General features: G+C 42.6%; 1 protein-coding gene across 1 annotated transcript; it reads right to left on the bottom strand.

Annotated features, from left to right (window-relative positions):
* On the bottom strand, positions 1-17128 carry TSNAXIP1 (translin associated factor X interacting protein 1). Its single transcript, XM_035337028.1, has 12 exons — positions 17086-17128; positions 15640-15733; positions 10380-10515; positions 9811-9980; positions 8737-8896; positions 8329-8459; positions 7540-7668; positions 5791-5952; positions 4691-4800; positions 3728-3851; positions 3268-3386; positions 1-2159 (listed from the first exon to the last, which is right to left on the bottom strand). The coding sequence occupies exons 2-12, from the start codon at positions 15658-15660 to the stop codon at positions 1931-1933; spliced, it is 1491 nt and encodes a 496-aa protein (XP_035192919.1). The 5' UTR covers positions 15661-15733; positions 17086-17128; the 3' UTR covers positions 1-1930.
* Positions 17129-17681: the final 553 nt, after the last annotated feature.

The following is a 17681-nucleotide window of genomic DNA, read 5'->3' as shown; positions in this document are numbered from 1 at the left end:
TCATTTTCAAGTTGTTTTATTTGTATAAAGTAATTCCATTAACATAGCGAAGGTGGGGATTTTTTTCACTAGTCACAAGGAAACAGCTTTGTCTTAACTGACATATTACAAAATTAGTACCTTTTAAAATTCATTTTCTGCCATTATGTGACTTTTCTAGTGTGTGCTGGGGGTTTGCATGCCAGAGTTTGAACATTTTGATCTGAAATATTAATGAAGTTTCCAGCTTCTTTTTTCTCTGTTGCTGAAACATGCAAGAACCCTGTTGTCCTAAGAGCAATTAAGGAGAGAATAGAGAGAACCTCCCAGGAAGCTGCTGGTTCCTGTGGTAAAAAGAAGAGGTAAGATTCCCTATCTGTTCTCTCTCTTCTGCTGAGAAGCGTTCTGTTGTTCTAGTTAACTAAACTCAAGACTTCTAGGGATGGATTGCCATCTTTCATGTGCTAACAACGTAACTGGAAGGACAAAAGAAAGAACTGCTGGTTACAGGACCACCTATTTAACTTTTTGGAATCTAAAGTCCTTGGGTAAAGCAAAACAAGCGATTCTTGCTCTCTGTAGCCCAGTGCTTTCTCTGCCTCCCTATTAGCTGCTTTCTTGAGGAACTTTGCAAATTTGATGTTCATCTACCAAACTTATCTTCTGTGTTTAAATTCCCTGCTCTTTTTAGATGCACTGAATTTTTTCATGTTACAGCAACTCTTTTAAGTATACTCCTAGAGACGTGCAGTTAGGGCATTTGATTTCCAGCTAGATGACGCATTTCCCTTTTCAGTACTTCTATAGTTCTGTTTTGGGTATTTTGCAGTTTGGGTTGGAAGTACATAGCACCAAATTCAGTATTCAAGGCAGAAATCCCAGGGACGTGATAGACCCAGTGGTACTTACTTTGTCATGCAGGCTGTGATACCTTTCCAGTTTACAAATGCCATCGGTATTTGCAGGAATCCCTTTGCAAATGCTCATGAAACTAGCACTTTGTTAGGAAGGCATTTTCTGAATTCAGCTTTACCCTTTCTTACTTTTCAAATTATGAGAATAATGGGCTTGAGTTTGTTTGCTCCACTTATTCAGCAATTTAGGTAGCAGAGCTCTTTCCAACGGGGTTTTAGTTTCAAGAACCTGTATTATTCCCCTCACTGGAGAGGGAGGGCACTAATGAACAGGAAAGATTAATTGATGTCAGTGGTTGGAAAGACAGTTACCAAAATTCATGTGGTATCTTCCTTGAAGGAAGCAGCAGATTTCAATGTTTCCGTACTGGGATTATTTTTTCAGCTCAGAGTTGATTAAACCTACTCTTGAGGCATCACTTGAACTTCTTTCAAAGTGACTTCATCCAGGAGAACAGCAGCTACATCAGGATAAAAATCTGCTTGGGGAAAGATATCACAGCAAACCTGGTTGGGTTGAACTTGCCTCTCACTTGCCCAGGGATTGTGTTGATGGCACCTTACTCTGCAAATGTATCTTTGAAACCCTTCTCTGAGCCAAAGAACCAACCATAAGGCCTATCTTGCAAAAACCCTGAAGCAGCCACGTTGTAGCCTTGAGTTTGATAGAAGGTCACAGGTTCAAGTAATGACTGTTGGAGCGCAGTCACTGCATCATCAACAAAAGAGCCCAACACCCAGCGGTGCCCCAGCGCCCTGAGGATGTCAGTTCTGTGTGGGGATCAGGCTGCTTCTACCCGTGAGTCTTGCTGGGCTGAAATGACTGCATAGGCTGAGAAACTGTACTGGAGGGCTTTGCTGCTTAAGCTGAAAGTGCATCTGATAGTTCAAACTATCTTATCTCTAATCTCAGCTGTCTGTTATTAGGTGTCTCTCTACATACACAGGAAGAGGTATTTAATGCAGTAACTTTGACACTCAGCTTTGTATCAAAAACTGAAGGTCAAACAGGCTATTTATTTATACTGGAAGTCTCCTTACTCTTCTACCCAGTCTGTCTTGCTTTCTTCCCTGGCTGCAGGCCCTACTCGTCTCACATCTCCAGCGAGTAGTCTCTCCAGTGCAGTGTCCACGGGCACAACTTCTTGGTCAGTCTGTTCTCTTCCAACTTGATAAGCCAGGCCAACGTAGGTATTTAGCGTCTGATCGTCAATATCGGGATCAATCGTGCAGAAGGCTGCCTTCAGATCTTCTGCATTCACCTCTCTGTTCAAAGAACAATTTGGTCATTTGCCATGCTGTGGCATGTGAAAGGAATATTTATGTATTTGTGCCACAGTGAGAATCCACTTTGCTTGAAATGCAGAGCAGAGAGACCTTTTGATATTATCTCTGCTTCCACTAGTAGTTTTTTAATATGCATGTAATAAAGTTAAGTACTAAATATCAAACTGAAAAGAAGTTAGGAAAAGTTAGATTTCTGATAACCTGGGAAGAATTTAATTCTGTTCTGTTGTGCTTTATGATGCCCTTTGTTACATAGCTACATTTTCCCTTGCTAATCCAGTGCCCACCTTTGTGAGTACCTAACTTCCTGGGCATCTGACTTGCTTTCAGTGTTATCCTCTGATTGGTGCCTGGCACAAGACTTCTCTAAGCAGAAACTACATGTTGCTTGTCTTGTTTTCAGGTGGAATTATTTATCCAATTTTCACCTTCAAGTCTGCAGCTGTCAGTCCTGCTTGTTTTTCTCATTCCTCAGAAGCAGTCTCTGAGGACATACAGGATTTTACTGCAGTTTTTGGAGAGCTGAAGAATGCCAGCAGACAGACTTCAATTACTGAAGCAATCTTCTCAGTCTGCCATATTCCTTACAGGCTGTGTCTGTCCTGCCTCTTTGCCTTGTGCTCTCCTCTTGCTGCTCCCAGTGAGCCTGGTCACTCTCACCTTGTTAGGTTTCTCACCCTTAGTCACCCTCCGCATCTTCAGGTGGAGGCAGGGAACAAGCCCTAGTAGGGGACTTACCTAGGCTGAAGCAAGCTGGGAGTGCTACTTAGTTCAGCAATGCAGTAACCTCCTGAAAAGTATTCTGGCTGAGCAGGGGTCCCAGTCTGATTCCATTGCCTACATCCGCTTACCTTGCTCACCCCATCCAATCGGGCAATGAACTGTGAGTCCTCTGGGTCACAGACTGACACTGTGCAGCATTTTCTGCAGCATGTCTTAGCCAGGTTTTCACATCTACCACAGTATTTACAACTGGGACCTTATAATAGCCCCTGGAGTAGCCACACACTTGTGTCCACTGGGGGGTTCCCTTTGCACATGCTGTCCTGATCTATTGTCCCCATCAGCCGGTTCCCTTTATACTTACATTAAATCTCCTAGGTTGTTCCTCAGCTCTCTCAGATACTCCTGCTTCTCACGGAGCTTCTCACGGACGTACTGACTCCTGATCTTTGCAACAAAAGGTTCAGGGTTCCCCTCTTCATCCTGAAGGAAGTTACAGGCATGTTAGTACTAAAAATGCGTTCTTCCCAGTCTGGGTAGGAGCCATTCCCCATCGTATGCTAAAATAACTCAGCTTTCCTAGAAATGGAATTTTCATGTGAAAAGTATAAAGAGAAAATATGGAAAAACTCCTATCACAGGAAAGGCACAAACTTGCACTGCAGATACCTGCAGTTGTCTGCAGCTGGCTTTAAGGTGTTACAGCCTGTGGTGAGCACTGCAGGCTATGGTAGTCTGATAAACCTAGTTAGCCTGACAGATCTGATTTTAAGTTCCCTGTTTAAATCTGACTCAAAAGGAAAACATAGATAACATCAGCTTACTTCTTTGAATAAGGATTTGTAGTCAATGAGTTCTTCAGTGCAGTCTAGCTTGTACCTGCTTGCATCAATGAGTTCTTGGATTGAATCTTGTCTTTTCAGGGGAAAAGCTTCCCTCATAGCCATCCTGTATGGAGACAGGCAACACCATATGCTGTTACAGTATGAGCAGTTAACGAGTGCCAGTATGGCTGGCAGTGTTTTAGGCTACAAGAGTATACTGTATTTGATGGGCCAAATCTTCAAAAATTAATTGCTTTGAAGAGGACACACATTTCCTGAAGTATATGCACCTTCAGGTAACAAAACAAGGGCATAGTTTTCATCAGAGCTTAGGCTGCAGGTGAACGTTGGATGCTCAGCCATTGGGGAAACTATGAACGCAATGGAGCGTCAGTTAGCTGGTAGCTAGCGTGTCTGTACTGGAGCTGTGTTCCCAGCTGAAGTGCTGGAAATGGCTGCTGCTGCTTTTCTGTGCCATAGCCCAAAGAAATGCTTTTGCTTAAAAATGCTATTGCCTAAAAAAGCACATGACTGATCAACCGAGAGAAGACTGACACATCCTGCACCTGTAGCAATATTCACAGAAATGCTCTGTGACCTGTCCTGGGAGCTCATGGCAGCGTGGTGTAGGGTTCTGAAACTTCTCAAACAGCTCCCCAGGGAGCCTCGCAGGGGGCAGGTGCTACCAGCCTGTCTTTCTGCATGTGTAAAGTGCCCCACATCTATTCTCAGGTATCTCCAGATTCGCTATTCCAAACCTGCGGTGTTCACGTTATTCTAAACCTACCACAGAAGTTAACAAGTACAGACTTGCTACAGCTGTCCTCACAAGAATTTTAAAGAGAAAAACTGCTTCCCTGGCTGTACTGACAGATAAACAAAGCAGACACACTCAGCATATCACAACATCCAGCGTGCACCACATATTGGGCAGAGCTCAGTGGGCAATGGTCATCCTCTTGCCTGAACTGCTCGCTGGTCAGGGATCCACTGTTTGAGCTGTCGCAGGCAGCCAGCTCCTTTTGCAGGTTTGAAATCAGCTGATTCTGGATATGGTATTGTTCTTCACCTACCTGTGAAACAGGGAAGGTTCACAGATCAGTGACTGCCTTATCTGTTGTCCCTTGGACTACTTTCAAGAGGGAAGCAAAACTGCAAAAGGACTGCACTCGCTTCTAAAAAATTCTACCTGAGGAGCGTTTAGTGATTTGTAAATAATTAAGCAAGCAACACTGTGGCTTGCAGGTCGCTGTTCGCAAGGGCTCCTTGTTGAACAACTTGCCCCAAAGCAGTTCGAATACAGTCATGTGCAGGAGCTCTGAGGGCGAAGGGTGAGAATGGTTCTGATGATGGGGGCCCAAGGCCGAGGCTTACCCCAGCACACCTCACAGCAGCTGCTAAACCTGCAGATGCACAGCCTGGTTTCCCAGAATGGCTGCTGTTTCCCTGCTTTGGTGGTTGCACATTGTCCCAGCCACTTTTCCATTTCCAAGAAAAACATAAGTAGGGCCACCATAAGATTTCCCCAGGGTGGGAGGAGCAGCTGCAGCACCTGAAGAGGACTTGGGGGAGCTACATGTCTTCATGATACAGGAGCTGGACAGTCAAGGCCTGTGTGGCTAGAGCTCTCCAGTACTGATGCAGTGCTGGGAAGCAGTAGCAATGTTGCCAGGGCTTGCGTGATGCTGCAGTTTAGTGACTGTCGTGATCTTCACAAAAGTGCATAGGGACAGATCGTGAGTTCTTTCAGAAAAGGCCTATGGAGAAAAATGTGTATGTAAGTTGCAAACAGGAGCCCCTCATCAGAGAGTAGTTATGCTGTGACTAAAGCATTTGGAAGAAATGGGGTTTTCTAGAGCTCAGTTGAGAGTAACAATAGCCTGCCACGTTTCACACAGAATTCCCATCTGTAATGTTTTAGTGTTGAGTTTTGTTGTCATGAGGAAGTGCAGCTTCCTGGGGTGTGAGTGGGTGGTGAAGCTGCTTTGCAGAGGAATACTTCCCCTGTCTGTCACAGCAGGATGTCTGGGCAGAGGTGCAGCACTGGGCTGCAGGTTGCCTACCTTCCCCGTGAGTATGTCGTAGAATGAGCTCATGACGTGGTTTGATGGACAGAGTCGCATGTTCTCATACAGGGTGTAAGACCATTCCATGGCAGAGGTGTCTCCATACTTCTTCTGGAGGTAGCTGAGAAAGAACTCGGGAAGAACAGGTCTCTTCCCTGTCTGTGGATAACAAGCAAGCAACTCCCATAAGCAACAGAGCTAAATCAAATTTGCCAGTTTGATTCCAGCTGTTTGCATGTAGTTGTGTCTTTTGTGGACCTCTGCTAACAGGGCTAGTGCTGGCTGGAGTCTTCCCCAATATTAGGTCATTCAGAACATTTCTGCTAGGTTTGTTCTCTACAGCCTGAACATAGAAGTTACAGTGAAGCTCTTCTGTTGCTGAGAATACTGATGAAGTCTCTTTTCTCCTGCCTATTGTTGTGAATTACGTAGGAACTTGCTATAGAGTTAGCTGTCAGATTTAGCTGAGCTTGGCTTGTGGGTTCAGACCTGGAGTGGTTGTTGAAGAGAAGTAAAGCCAGACAGTGATTGCAACATCCCTATTTCCCCAGGAAACCAAGCTGAAAGTAAAAAGACAGCTGCTATAGAAAACATTAAACAGAGATATTTTTAGGCTTCTGGCTCAAGAGAAGGAACCTGTTAAGTGGCTCTGCCTCTCAAGGTTGCTCTCATATAACTGAGGCACAGTAATAGGGTTTGTCCGATATCTGGGGAGAGGGTATTATACTTGTTCCTAACACAGAAAGAACTTAAACAGCTACTTTGCTTCTGTTGCTGAGTCTTGATCTCTCCAGGCAGGCAGCCAAATGTCTGTCTTGGCTGAGAACACACCTCACCTCGCTGGCCTCCACCTGCACTCCTAACCCACCCTGGCCAAAGAAGAGGGAAGTATTTGTGTGTGTGTAACAAAACCAAAGCACTTTCATAGTCATTTGTTTAATGATAAAAGTGATTTCTCAGTCCTTTCTTCCTCATTTTTTTTTCTGGCAGCGCCACTTGTTCTCTGGCATGGGCACAAAACCCTATAGATCTTAATAATGGTTTGGCATGGGTTAGAATCAACTACCTCTCCCCACCCATACAAAACAAAACAAAACAAAAAAAACCTGGCCATGCTTTGGCTGCACAGATTTTACTAATGCGTCCATTACCTAAGAACAGAACACTGCATGGTCACGGTGCTCTCTAGCCCAGGATGCTATCATCACATCCCAGAATAGCAGCAGTTGGTAGACCAACTGATAAGGTTTCAGACTCAAAAGCATGGCTGATTTAGCTCAGGGTGGCTGCAGTGCTTCCTCCCCTGGGCACCCTGCCTTGTGGCTTCTTCAGGGACACCTCAGCTGCTCTTGCAACAGCTGTTGGGCCACTGTAGTTTTCAGCCCTGTACATCAAAGCAACCGGTGCTGACTTTTGGTCTCCTGAATGTTTCTGAATTTCAGTGGTGACTAGGCATGAGCTACACCACAAGTACTCAGCTGTCCCTGGAGCAGGAACTGCAGAAGAAGCCTTTTAGGCATAGGATGGAGCTGGTCCAGCTATCCATGTGACAATGTCATAATTAATGAGTCAGATCCGTGAGGAGGCCTGTCAGGCCGCAGGGTTATTACCAGCTGAGGCTGTTCTTAAAATGCTTTATGCAGATGAAACCCTAGGCAGGACATGGGTAAGACCCTGGCTTCCCAAAATCTTCCAATTGGGCTGTCACAGCAAATGCTGTTTACAAAGAAAGAACATCTGACAAACCTGTTGTTCTAGTGCAATTTTCTCTTTCCAGATGTCTTTCAGGATGTTCACCACATCCTTCTTAGTCAGCTTTTTGTTCTTGACTTCACCTTCATGTCTGAGGTATACAGGAACCTTGTCGCCTTTGCCCTAAGTAATGGAAAAGAAACAGAGAGATAAGGCATTCCCCGCACTGGCAGCCAGAGCCATGTTCTTAGTGTCTAAAGCCATTAAAAAGAGCCATTTGTGTGGCTCTCATTCCCAGTACTATACGACAGCATCTCTGCAGCGTGTCTCAACTGCTCCAGGGTGGACCTGCTTAATGTGGGGCCTGCACTAGCCACATTGCCTGTTCCCCAGTTACACTACTTAGAACTTAGTTCACGAGTGATTTTTGATTTACACAACTGGACAGAACATTGACATGTTGTGTCCAGGCAGCTTTGAGTATACCTGATCACTACTGTAACGTATTTGCAGACGGTGAGATGTTAATTTGATTCAGCTACATAGTAGAGAATTACTAAGGGGCTCTAGCCCACTAGTAGTACCTGAATGTCTGATGATTCATGTAGCACTGCTGCAATGTGTGGCTACTTCAGCTGTCTTCAACATGCTCACTCTCAAGTTCAGCTTTTCTATTGTAAGTGAGTTTCCCCAGCTTTAAATTTTTCTATGGTTACACTAATGGGAAGGTGAGCATTGAAGGCACTAAGTCCAGCCACAAAAGCAATTCTGCCACTTTCCTAAAGGATATGTATTACTAATTAATCTCAGTGGAAACAAGCAGAGGAGAAAGCTTGCACATACCCATCCAGGGAAGACATTAATCTCTTTTAGCAGTCTTGTTCCTATTTCTTCCAGAAGCACATCCACTAGCTGATCGCTGGTCTTCCCCTCAGCCAGACAGCCCCACCGGTCAGCTCCACCAGGAATCACTTCTGCAAGAGCAAAAAGACCCTGAGCTGCTACAAGAGGAGAAAGTATGCATAGGCACAGGTCTTGTGTGAATCCATGAGGAGCATTACAATAGATACAGATCTCTAGACATCCAGTTTGTCTCCTACGATATCTAAGGCAAAATGGAATACCCTACAAGCTCCTCTCTCTCCCTCTCTCTCAGGCTGCTTCACTAAAAGCCTAGGAGAAAATGGGATGTTGCAGGTAAGAAATATACCATAGCAAAGAGGTTAAAGATGAGCTGAATACAGGTGGCACCTGAACACTTTGCCCAGCTTGGCCGGGGTGTGCAACTGCGCTGAGCTTGCTGGAGTTCAGTGAAGAAGTTGTCTCGCTCTTCTGCGGTCTCTCTCTGAATTTCCAGCAGTGTTTGATATTCCTTGTGGAGCTGACCAAAATCCTTCTTTAGAGTCTCCATCTAAAGCACACAGAAAGAAGGATTTTAACAAACTCACCACAGCAACAGGATTTTTCTGTGATCAGACAGATCAGGTGAACAGTCAGCGTAGTCCACGGATTTATGGAGAGCAATCCCTGGCTAATTGCTTCTAGATGGGATGAAAAATTATTATATTTTCTTGCTACCATTTCCAAAAACTTCTGCCACTGCAGGGTTGGAAGCAGACCCTATCCTAGTCACTGGTGTTGCCATATCCCTTTGCTGTCCAACATAGCATTGCTTATGTGGAGGTGCAAGATGTGTAAGCTAAGCAGTCAAACCTTTATTCTGAAAAGGCAGCAAACAGATGCAACATGAGGAACCTCACACACTTCTATCACAGCTGGAAATTGCATTGATCAGCTCTGTGGTGGGGTTGATGACCCTCGCATTGCAGTAGGGTAAAGAAACCATTTAATACTATTGGGAAAGGCAAAAACCCAGCTAGATAAATATTCATTCATAGGCCAGCTCAGTGGTAGTTTCACTTAGCTGTGGTTTGGACAAAACTGTGCCATGTATGTGAAATGAACCTAGTTAATTTATGTATATATATGATGATTTCAAACAGTATTTCCCAAGCTGTGATCTGCAGGCTTTTGGTGGTCTTTTGGCTGTTACTGCTTTTATGGTGTTAATTCAGTTAAAACTGGTGTTAAGTCTTTGTGACTGTGTACTGATTTTGAGTGTTCAGATAGTCTGTGGTACCAAAAGACTGTGAGCTTTAGGGGATTAGAAAACAGTGGCTTTTTATGTATTTAATGTACAAGCCACAAAGATGTGCCTATACGGGAGCTCTGGGTTTATGGAATCCCTATCCCAACCTGAATCCTTAAGCATCAATATGTTTGCGTTCGTATGGTACAGTTTGAAAATTAGGAGCTTATGCTCACCTCCTGTTGTAAATCAGAGTATTTTTTCTCCAGTGATTCAAACTCTCTCCGGGGGACAACATCTCCATAGTCTGCTATCATTGCATTCAGCTTCACCTGGGCTTTTGTGAGGTCCTGCCGAGCTATCTTTAATGCCAAAGTTAACTTCACCACATCTTCACCCTTGACATCTTTGAACAACAGCCATTGATGAAAACTCATGGCAGTAAAATTGCAGTCATAGTTTTCTATATCATCTACTGAGCCCCTAGATCACACAACCTTACAAAGTGACCACAAAAGCTGAATTAGAGAACCTTTGCACTGGGCAGCTCCTGCCTTCAGTTTACCCGTTATGCTAAGCAAGAGCATACAAGTATACAAGTAACAGCTAATTGAATCAGGTCAGACTATTAGGAGGTACATCCCTGCCTACATGTTTATGGGTACTTTGTCTATGAATCTGTCTAGCTTACTGTAAGAATCAAAGCATATCTGATGATATTGCAGAGAAACGCAACGCTGTAACCATGGGTATGCACCTGGGTCTCTGGGCAGGACAGGTTCTTATGGAGATCCACTTTCCCTACCTTGGGTTTGGTGCTGCTTCACGTTCAGCTGTTCGTTATGCATATCATTCAGTTTTGCTAGAAGCAGTTTGCGGGCACCATACTCATTGAGGTACCGAGTATATTCCTCAGCTACGCTTGTCTGCAGATGCTCCACCTGCAGGAAACAGAGGCTTGAGCTGATCAGGAGCACAGAACAGAACCGAAGGAGCAGAGAGTGGCATGAGGGATGCAAAGTGGGGAAAAAAATGGAGCAGGGGAGTGGGCAAGAGATAACACTATAGAAAAGGATGACCTGATGGAAATATGACAGAATTCAAACTCTGAAGAAGTGTGTAGAAGAGTGCTCCATCTATGTTTAGCCTTCTATAAAGTGAATTACATACGTTTCATGCTCTGGGTTACACCATTTCTCTGTTGTAAACCTTTATCTAGAAAAACCTCCCAGTAACATATTCTGTTGCTGGTCACATGGGGAAAAAAAAAGCTGCTACTCTTCCCAAAGGCAGAACTACCAGAAATCTCTAACTCTGGACTGGGATTATGTGTAAAATTATAGTTAATTCCCATGATGTGCATTTCATTACAAGATCACATCCTGCCACTGCTGATGCCTACCTTATGTGCTACATAGGGAATGAATGAATTGACATGGTCTTTTACTTTCCCCCCACCCATGGCTGGATCCTGGGGTTAACTGCCTCATCTGGAACTGTTGATGAAGACTTAGCAGCCCCCTGCTCAGGTGCTCTGAGACTGCCCTGGTGGGTCGTGGCTCTGACTACACTGAAAATCATGCTCAGCTCCTGGCTCATCCTTCCTCGTGGAGCAGTCCTGCTCGTGTTGCTCTCTAGCAGTAGTATTATTTCAACCTCTGTGCCTGAAACTGTTTGAGACCTGCGTAAACCAACAATTTAAATTGGAAAGACTTCAATAATCTTGTCAACAGATGCCAATGTAACTCACTGGTAGTAAGATGAAAGTTTAAAGATGCTAAAGGTACAATGTTGTAAGAGTACCTGTACTTTTACGTGAGAACTTAAAATGCTAGTACTATAATTTTCTTCCCCATTTTAAATGTGACTCTGTAAGAACCAGATGGGACAACAGATACAAGTGAAGACTTCTGACAGCAGCAGAACAGCCTATCCCAAGGGAACAGGATGTTCTCTGGAGCTGGCTGAGATCCAGTATCACTATCATACCAGATCCAGTATGCCAGATGCTCAGTGCCTGCTCCAGAACTACTGCTGACATGAAAGGATGAGAGGCTGGGAGACAAAAGATCAGATGTATAAAATACATCTAATTGAAGCTGGGAAATGTTTGACTAATAGTCTGATTTACCTGAGTCTGAAGAGAACTCTTCTCTTCCTTCATGTTGTCAATAAACTTTAACAAATGTTGTTTCTCTTGCTTTAACACATTTATTTCAACTTTCTCCTTTTCCTGCAGTGCCCATATTTGCTGGGAGCACTCCTCAGACACAGTTGCGACCATAGCCTTCAGGGGTTCTAGGGCACGAATTGTCTCCTTCTGATGAGCTAAAGAAAGCAGAAGTGGGTTCTCACAATGAGCAACAAAGCCTGAGTTTTACTTAGCTGGGATGGTATGTTCAACCCCAAAACAGTACGTGTTGGAAGTGGCAGAGAACATAGAGCTTTTACTACCTGTCCTGGTAAGCCCCTAAGGAATGGGAGTAGTGTAGTTTGAGATCATATTCTGTCATTTTTCTAGCTGTGCGTATGAACTTCATAAGTATTGTTATGTAAGGATTTCTGATTTCAGTTAATGTTTATCCTGGTTTGGAAAACAAAGGATGAACAGTATTCTATTTTGTTTTCTTGAGTATTTACAATTTTGATGAAATATAATAAGCACAGGTGACTTCACATTTCACTAGGTGGGATGTTGTCATTGTTTAAGCACAGGCAGCACATGGAGCTAAAGACAGCTAGTAATTAGTAGCTTACCATCTTTTGTGAAGGCACATTCTTCATAAACTTTGATCTGCTTTCTTGTCTCCAAATTCACGGTCTTGTGCAACCTTTTGTTTACAAACATATCTGCACATTCTCCTCTCTATTCAGGAATGCACTGACTTCTTTTGCATTTCTCATCAGTACATGTAGTAAAGAACTTATGGGCATACTGGCTTTCTCTGCTGTAATTTGTACTTTTCACTTGCAGCTATTTCCCCTTTGACTTGAAAATTTTCCTTAAGATACGCATCCGGTGAGACTAGTGATGGTACTTGACTTGGGTCCCAATTCCCAGTTACTGTTACACGGTAGAATTCCATCTGACACCATCTCCTTGGTGTGGAGGCTTGTTTTTATGACTAGATGGAAGTCCACCAGGAGAATAAAATGATTAAAGACAGGATATGGTGTGAGTCAAATGAGGCTGTGGCAAAGGTTCTGATTGCTGAATAAGGCACACACAGCAATACCCTCTTCTGAACAGGATGGTGGATGCGCAATAATCTGATTTGCAGATTTTTTCCTCCTTGATAAAACCCAATATTAGTATTCATGTATAAATACCATGCAACAAACCTTGTATTTTAAAACTTACAATGCATACATAAATCTAAGAACAGGAACTACTTTTCTTATTATACTTGGGTGTGAGTTTCCTTCCTGCACTATAACTGTACCAAAGGTTTTTCAAAACTCTTTCACTTGTCCTAGGACAGCTCCCCAAGAGATAGCAAAAATTAGAGCATTAGCATGGGGATTCTGCCACTGTACTATTTGGGTACTCAGCGTGAGCTAAGAACACCATGTTAAAACATCAGCAAACTTGTTTTGGGGTGTAATCTGAATGTTTCACAAGTGGCTCCTGACCACAAGCAAACCCCTTTAAGCGCAACAGTATGCTTAATTGTAGCTGCCTAGTATGTCAGAAGTTAGACTGAGCACAACCAGTTGACTGCCAAAGTGATTATTTTGTAGCGGGGATCCTGGCCAGTGCCATTTAAGAACATTAGCGCTCTGATGACCTCTCATAACTCATGCCAAGAAAGGAAAGACATTCTCCCACTTGGAAAGAATTCAGGCTGTGGTACAGCTCATTGCACGTCTAGGATTGTTGAATGTACCCGGATGTCTTACCAGCACAGAGGAGCAGATGCGAAGCCTTTGTGGACACAGCAACCTCAGTATAATTTTAATCAAGAAATGGATGCAGCTGTGGATAACGTTGTGAAGACCTACCCCATCTCTCCGTTTCCTCTTAAAGGAGCTCCCAAAACAGAATCTTTATCTCAGATTAAGCTAACAGCTGTAGGGATTTGATAGCTCTCCTTCACAGTGCTACTTCTCAAATACTGCTCAAAATCTTCACATTCGTGTGGATTTACTCCAGAAACAATGCCAATAACGCCTCAGTGCTGTCTCAGCACAACTTTAACAACCAAAAGAGCTACAGCTGCAGTCATACGTCCAGTTCTGGCAGAAGACAAATAATTGCAAGCAGCCAGTACAGGCTGCACATCCCTGTTCCCATCAGAGGCTGCTGCTTTCTCTGGTCTGTGTGCCCAGCTATGCTACTCCAGACTTTGTGCTGCCAAAATGATGCAGCTAAATATACTGTGTAAGCAGTACACTATTAGGAGAACAATTAAGTAATAAGATTTTATTTTTTATTTCTTTAAAAACAGATTATTCTGACTGAACTGGGAATGTGCAGTAATGCTAGCAGATTTACAGGGAGAACCCCACCAGCAGTGGATGAATTGTTGAGCACCTTCGATGTCATACAGTCTAAGCTAGCATGGAATATGACTGGCAGAAAAAAGAGCAAGATAAAGCTGTTAAAACACTCAGACAAAAAGATAATAGTTGGCTGAGAAAAATAATGCTGTGTTATAGAGGGGGTTTAGGTTCTGCTTGAAAAGGAGCTGAAACGCTGTAGATACAGCATGCTTGCTAGGTGGAGTGATGAGACATCTCTTTAAGCAATCTCTCATTCATCAGCTCCAAAGCTTCACCTTAAGTATGTAAGCACTGTACTGAGGTATTACATATAGAATATAAACTTCTGATGTTAGAAGCCCTCAGAAGAGACACCTTGCATAGATTTTTAGAAAGTTGTTTTTGTTAAGCAGTCATACATCACTTAAGAATAAAGATAAATAGTTAGGAGAACAGTTCTACAATTAGTCAATTTCCTTCCTTTTCTCTTTTGTGCTTTCTGCTCTTAAGACACTTGCTTTTGTCTCTTTCAAAAAATAAAGTTATCATAAAGGATACATTTTACTGCATCTCCAGAGACTTCAAAGAATAAAAGGGAGAAATATCACATCCAAGCAATATGGAGGAGTCAAAAAAATCCCACTTAAATACAAAAGATAGTTAAATATCTTAAAAAAAAAGCTTCAGAAAGCAGTGCAATATAGGCTGCAGCACAGACAAAAGTAATCTTTCTGGGATCTGAGCCAAATAAATGTTTGGTAAAGAGTTCTGGAAGGAAGCTGATAGTTAAAAAAAATGTTTTTATGTAGTGATTAATACTGACTCATTTACCTGACTGAAGTGTACTGTGCAAGGAAAGATTTTTGCCTACAATGAGTAATTAGGTAGCCCAGGTAACAGGTACTGGGATAAATAGTATATGTCCTTTAAGTGACTGTCCTGGTAGAAAACTGTTGACATTTGACAGCTGCTCAGTGCCTAATGTGAAATGAGCTCTTGGTTACAGTCTATTTCTAGCCCTCTGATTGTTTACGAAGTACTGGTATCACTGTGGCATCTTAACACCAAGAGAAGTTTAAAGCACACTAAGAATGGACAGGGAACAGCCAGTTCAGTTCTCTGCCCTGCCTTGCTTCGGGAGTAATTCAAGCTTCAAGTTACCGGTACAAGTGCATCCAAATATATTAGCATGATGCACTCCACTGTAACATGATTGTTCCAGAAAAACCTTGAGACATTGCTGTTGCCTGAGCTATCTATGTAGTGGAGATTAAAAAAGAAATAAGATAAATAAAAATCTTAAATCTACATCTAAAAATTTGATAAATTACAGAAAAAGAAACAACTATGTTATGTATGAAGGAAATAGACTCCCATGTCATATCTGGCCATGGGAAGACTCCACTAATGGGCCAGAAAGATAGTTTCACCAGTTGACATATATGTAGATCCCTTCCACTGAACTATTTTCTCTCTATATATTTTTAGATTGTTTATTCTCTCTATATATTCAACAGAACTTATCAGCTGTGTAAGACATCTCCATTAGTGTTCCCCCCCCAAGTTAAATCTCAAGAGCTTACCCAGTGTAGCTTCATATTCATTCTTTATAGCTGACAGCAAGGGCTTGTAGGTCTTGAAGTTGTCTATGAAGAATTCAAAGATCTCTCTGTAGGGCTGAGAGAAGGAAGAGAGCAAATAGTGGCACATTTTTCAGAATTCAGAATGTTGTTGTCTTACACAAACGGCGTGACAGTGAGAATAAGCATAAAAATGCTGCTACTGCATGGTATTCTGGCTCTCCATCTTTGGTCCACAGTCCCAAATTGGTCATGCAGAGGTGGAGTTACTTCCAATGCTGATAGACACCACAGCATGATAGAGAGAAGAGATTTTAGTGCCGAAGAAAAGCTTTAATCAAGTCTGTCAAGAGCTCCAAAACGAAAATGCTGCTCTTCAGATAAAACTGACTAGAACCCAAGTTACAACATGGACAATTATAAAGATACGTAACAAGATCATATTGCTGATTTGGTTGCCTATTTTGTCTACTTAAATGATAAGCTCTTCAAGGCAGAGAGTCACTCGCTGTGCATATGCCGTCCTTCTCACCAGAGTAAATCTTGTTCAGAGAGGACAGTCAGACTCTCATGTTGTGTCTGGGTCTTGGGAAGACTTCACTAGCGATAGGTAACATTCTCACTGAGTGTACCTCACTATTAAGCATAATTAAACATGTCTTGTAAGACAAGTCAAAAATATTTTCAAAGCATAAGCACATTTACGAAACCTCTGTTTTCTCTTGCCATTAGTCACTATTCCTCTCCATTCTCTTCCATATACCACCTTCTTTCCTCATAGCTACAGGATTCCCTTGGGAATGAGAATTTGAATTAATTCATGCAGAGAAAATCCAATTCAAACTTCCCACACTGCGTAAATGCTCTAATTGCAGGATATTACAGAAACAGCAGAACTCCTACTCTGTGTTTTGAATTGAAGTGGTGGTTTTCAATAGGTATGTTCTCAAACACAACAAGCCCCCAGGATCAGACACAGTAGAAACTACTAATCTGGAGGATCCTGATTATGCTTAGGCAAGAGCTGGATGAGAGAGTCCATAATTGTCACTTGCAGAAACCTAACTTCAGGAATGAGAATTTTACAATGAAAATTTCGAAACCTACACACTTTATGGGTTTGGGCAGGAGTCTTCAGGAGTTCAGTGAGTAAATTGTTTCAGACCCACTTTAGATTACTATCTTTATGACTACTTGGCCTTTGATTTGAAAATGGAACAGTTACAGAAAATGTGAAGTACGCTACTCAACAACATGTAAACCCAATATATAAACCACAACATGAGATATAAACTGTTTTCAGAGCAAGTTCTCTAATGTGAGCTGCAAACCCACTTGTTCAACGCTACTCAGAGGTGCGTACTCTTCCTGTCCATTTTCCTTTGGATGACCAGTTTAAATAACCAATCTCAGAATGTTGTTTCAAGTCAACAGAATCTTGTATCAGACCTGTAACCTCAGTTCCTGGGAGTTCCGTTTAGTCAGGTCCAGATATTGCAGTTCTTTCCTTAAGTAAGACTCCAGCTGCTCCAAGTAGCGTGGCTTTGGAATGGTAAAGGCCTGTTTATTTCTGCAGAGACACAGGAAAAGAAAGGACACGTAGTCTTGTGACATGTACATAGGATTGGACTCAATAAATCAGCTCGAGGACCTTGGTTGTCTTCCTACTGTGCAATGCTTCACAGAATAACTTCTATTTTTATTTATTTATTTTTTCCCTGTAGTACTTACTATATTCTCTCATGTAGCACTTGATCACAGGTTACCCAGCTGTGCCATATCAGGACTTGTTTTGAGCCCAGGCACCCCAATGTCTGGGACTGGACAAGAGCTTGTGGAGCCTGCTGGGTCAGTCAGGGCCCTGATGGGATCCTATGAAATGTAGGTCAGTGAATCATTAAATGATAGCATTTCTTGGTACGTTTACACTAAGCATGACTGCTATTACATAAATATTTGACTTCTATAGAGCTACCAGTCAGAACCAACAATATTTTTGTTATGCACAAGCTTTGTGGAATATCCCAACCTCACTGTTCTCACTA

Source organism: Oxyura jamaicensis, chromosome 11 (assembly GCF_011077185.1).
Source record: "Oxyura jamaicensis isolate SHBP4307 breed ruddy duck chromosome 11, BPBGC_Ojam_1.0, whole genome shotgun sequence".
Lineage (NCBI taxonomy): Eukaryota > Metazoa > Chordata > Aves > Anseriformes > Anatidae > Oxyura > Oxyura jamaicensis.
The sequence above is the reverse complement of the archived record's forward strand: the minus strand, read 5'-3'. Positions and strand labels throughout refer to the sequence as shown.

What these genes read in the sequence shown, in the direction of transcription:
- TSNAXIP1 (XM_035337028.1), bottom strand. Translation starts at nt 15,660, where the DNA reads ATGAATATGAAGCTACACTGG. An exon ending in AAATTGCACTAGAACAACAG is followed by an intron (nt 5,953 to 7,539) that starts GTTTGTCAGATG and finishes TGTTATCCACAG; the next exon opens with ACAGGGAAGAGACCTGTTCT. An exon ending in CTGACCAGCGAGCAGTTCAG is followed by an intron (nt 3,852 to 4,690) that starts GCAAGAGGATGA and finishes GTCTCCATACAG; the next exon opens with GATGGCTATGAGGGAAGCTT.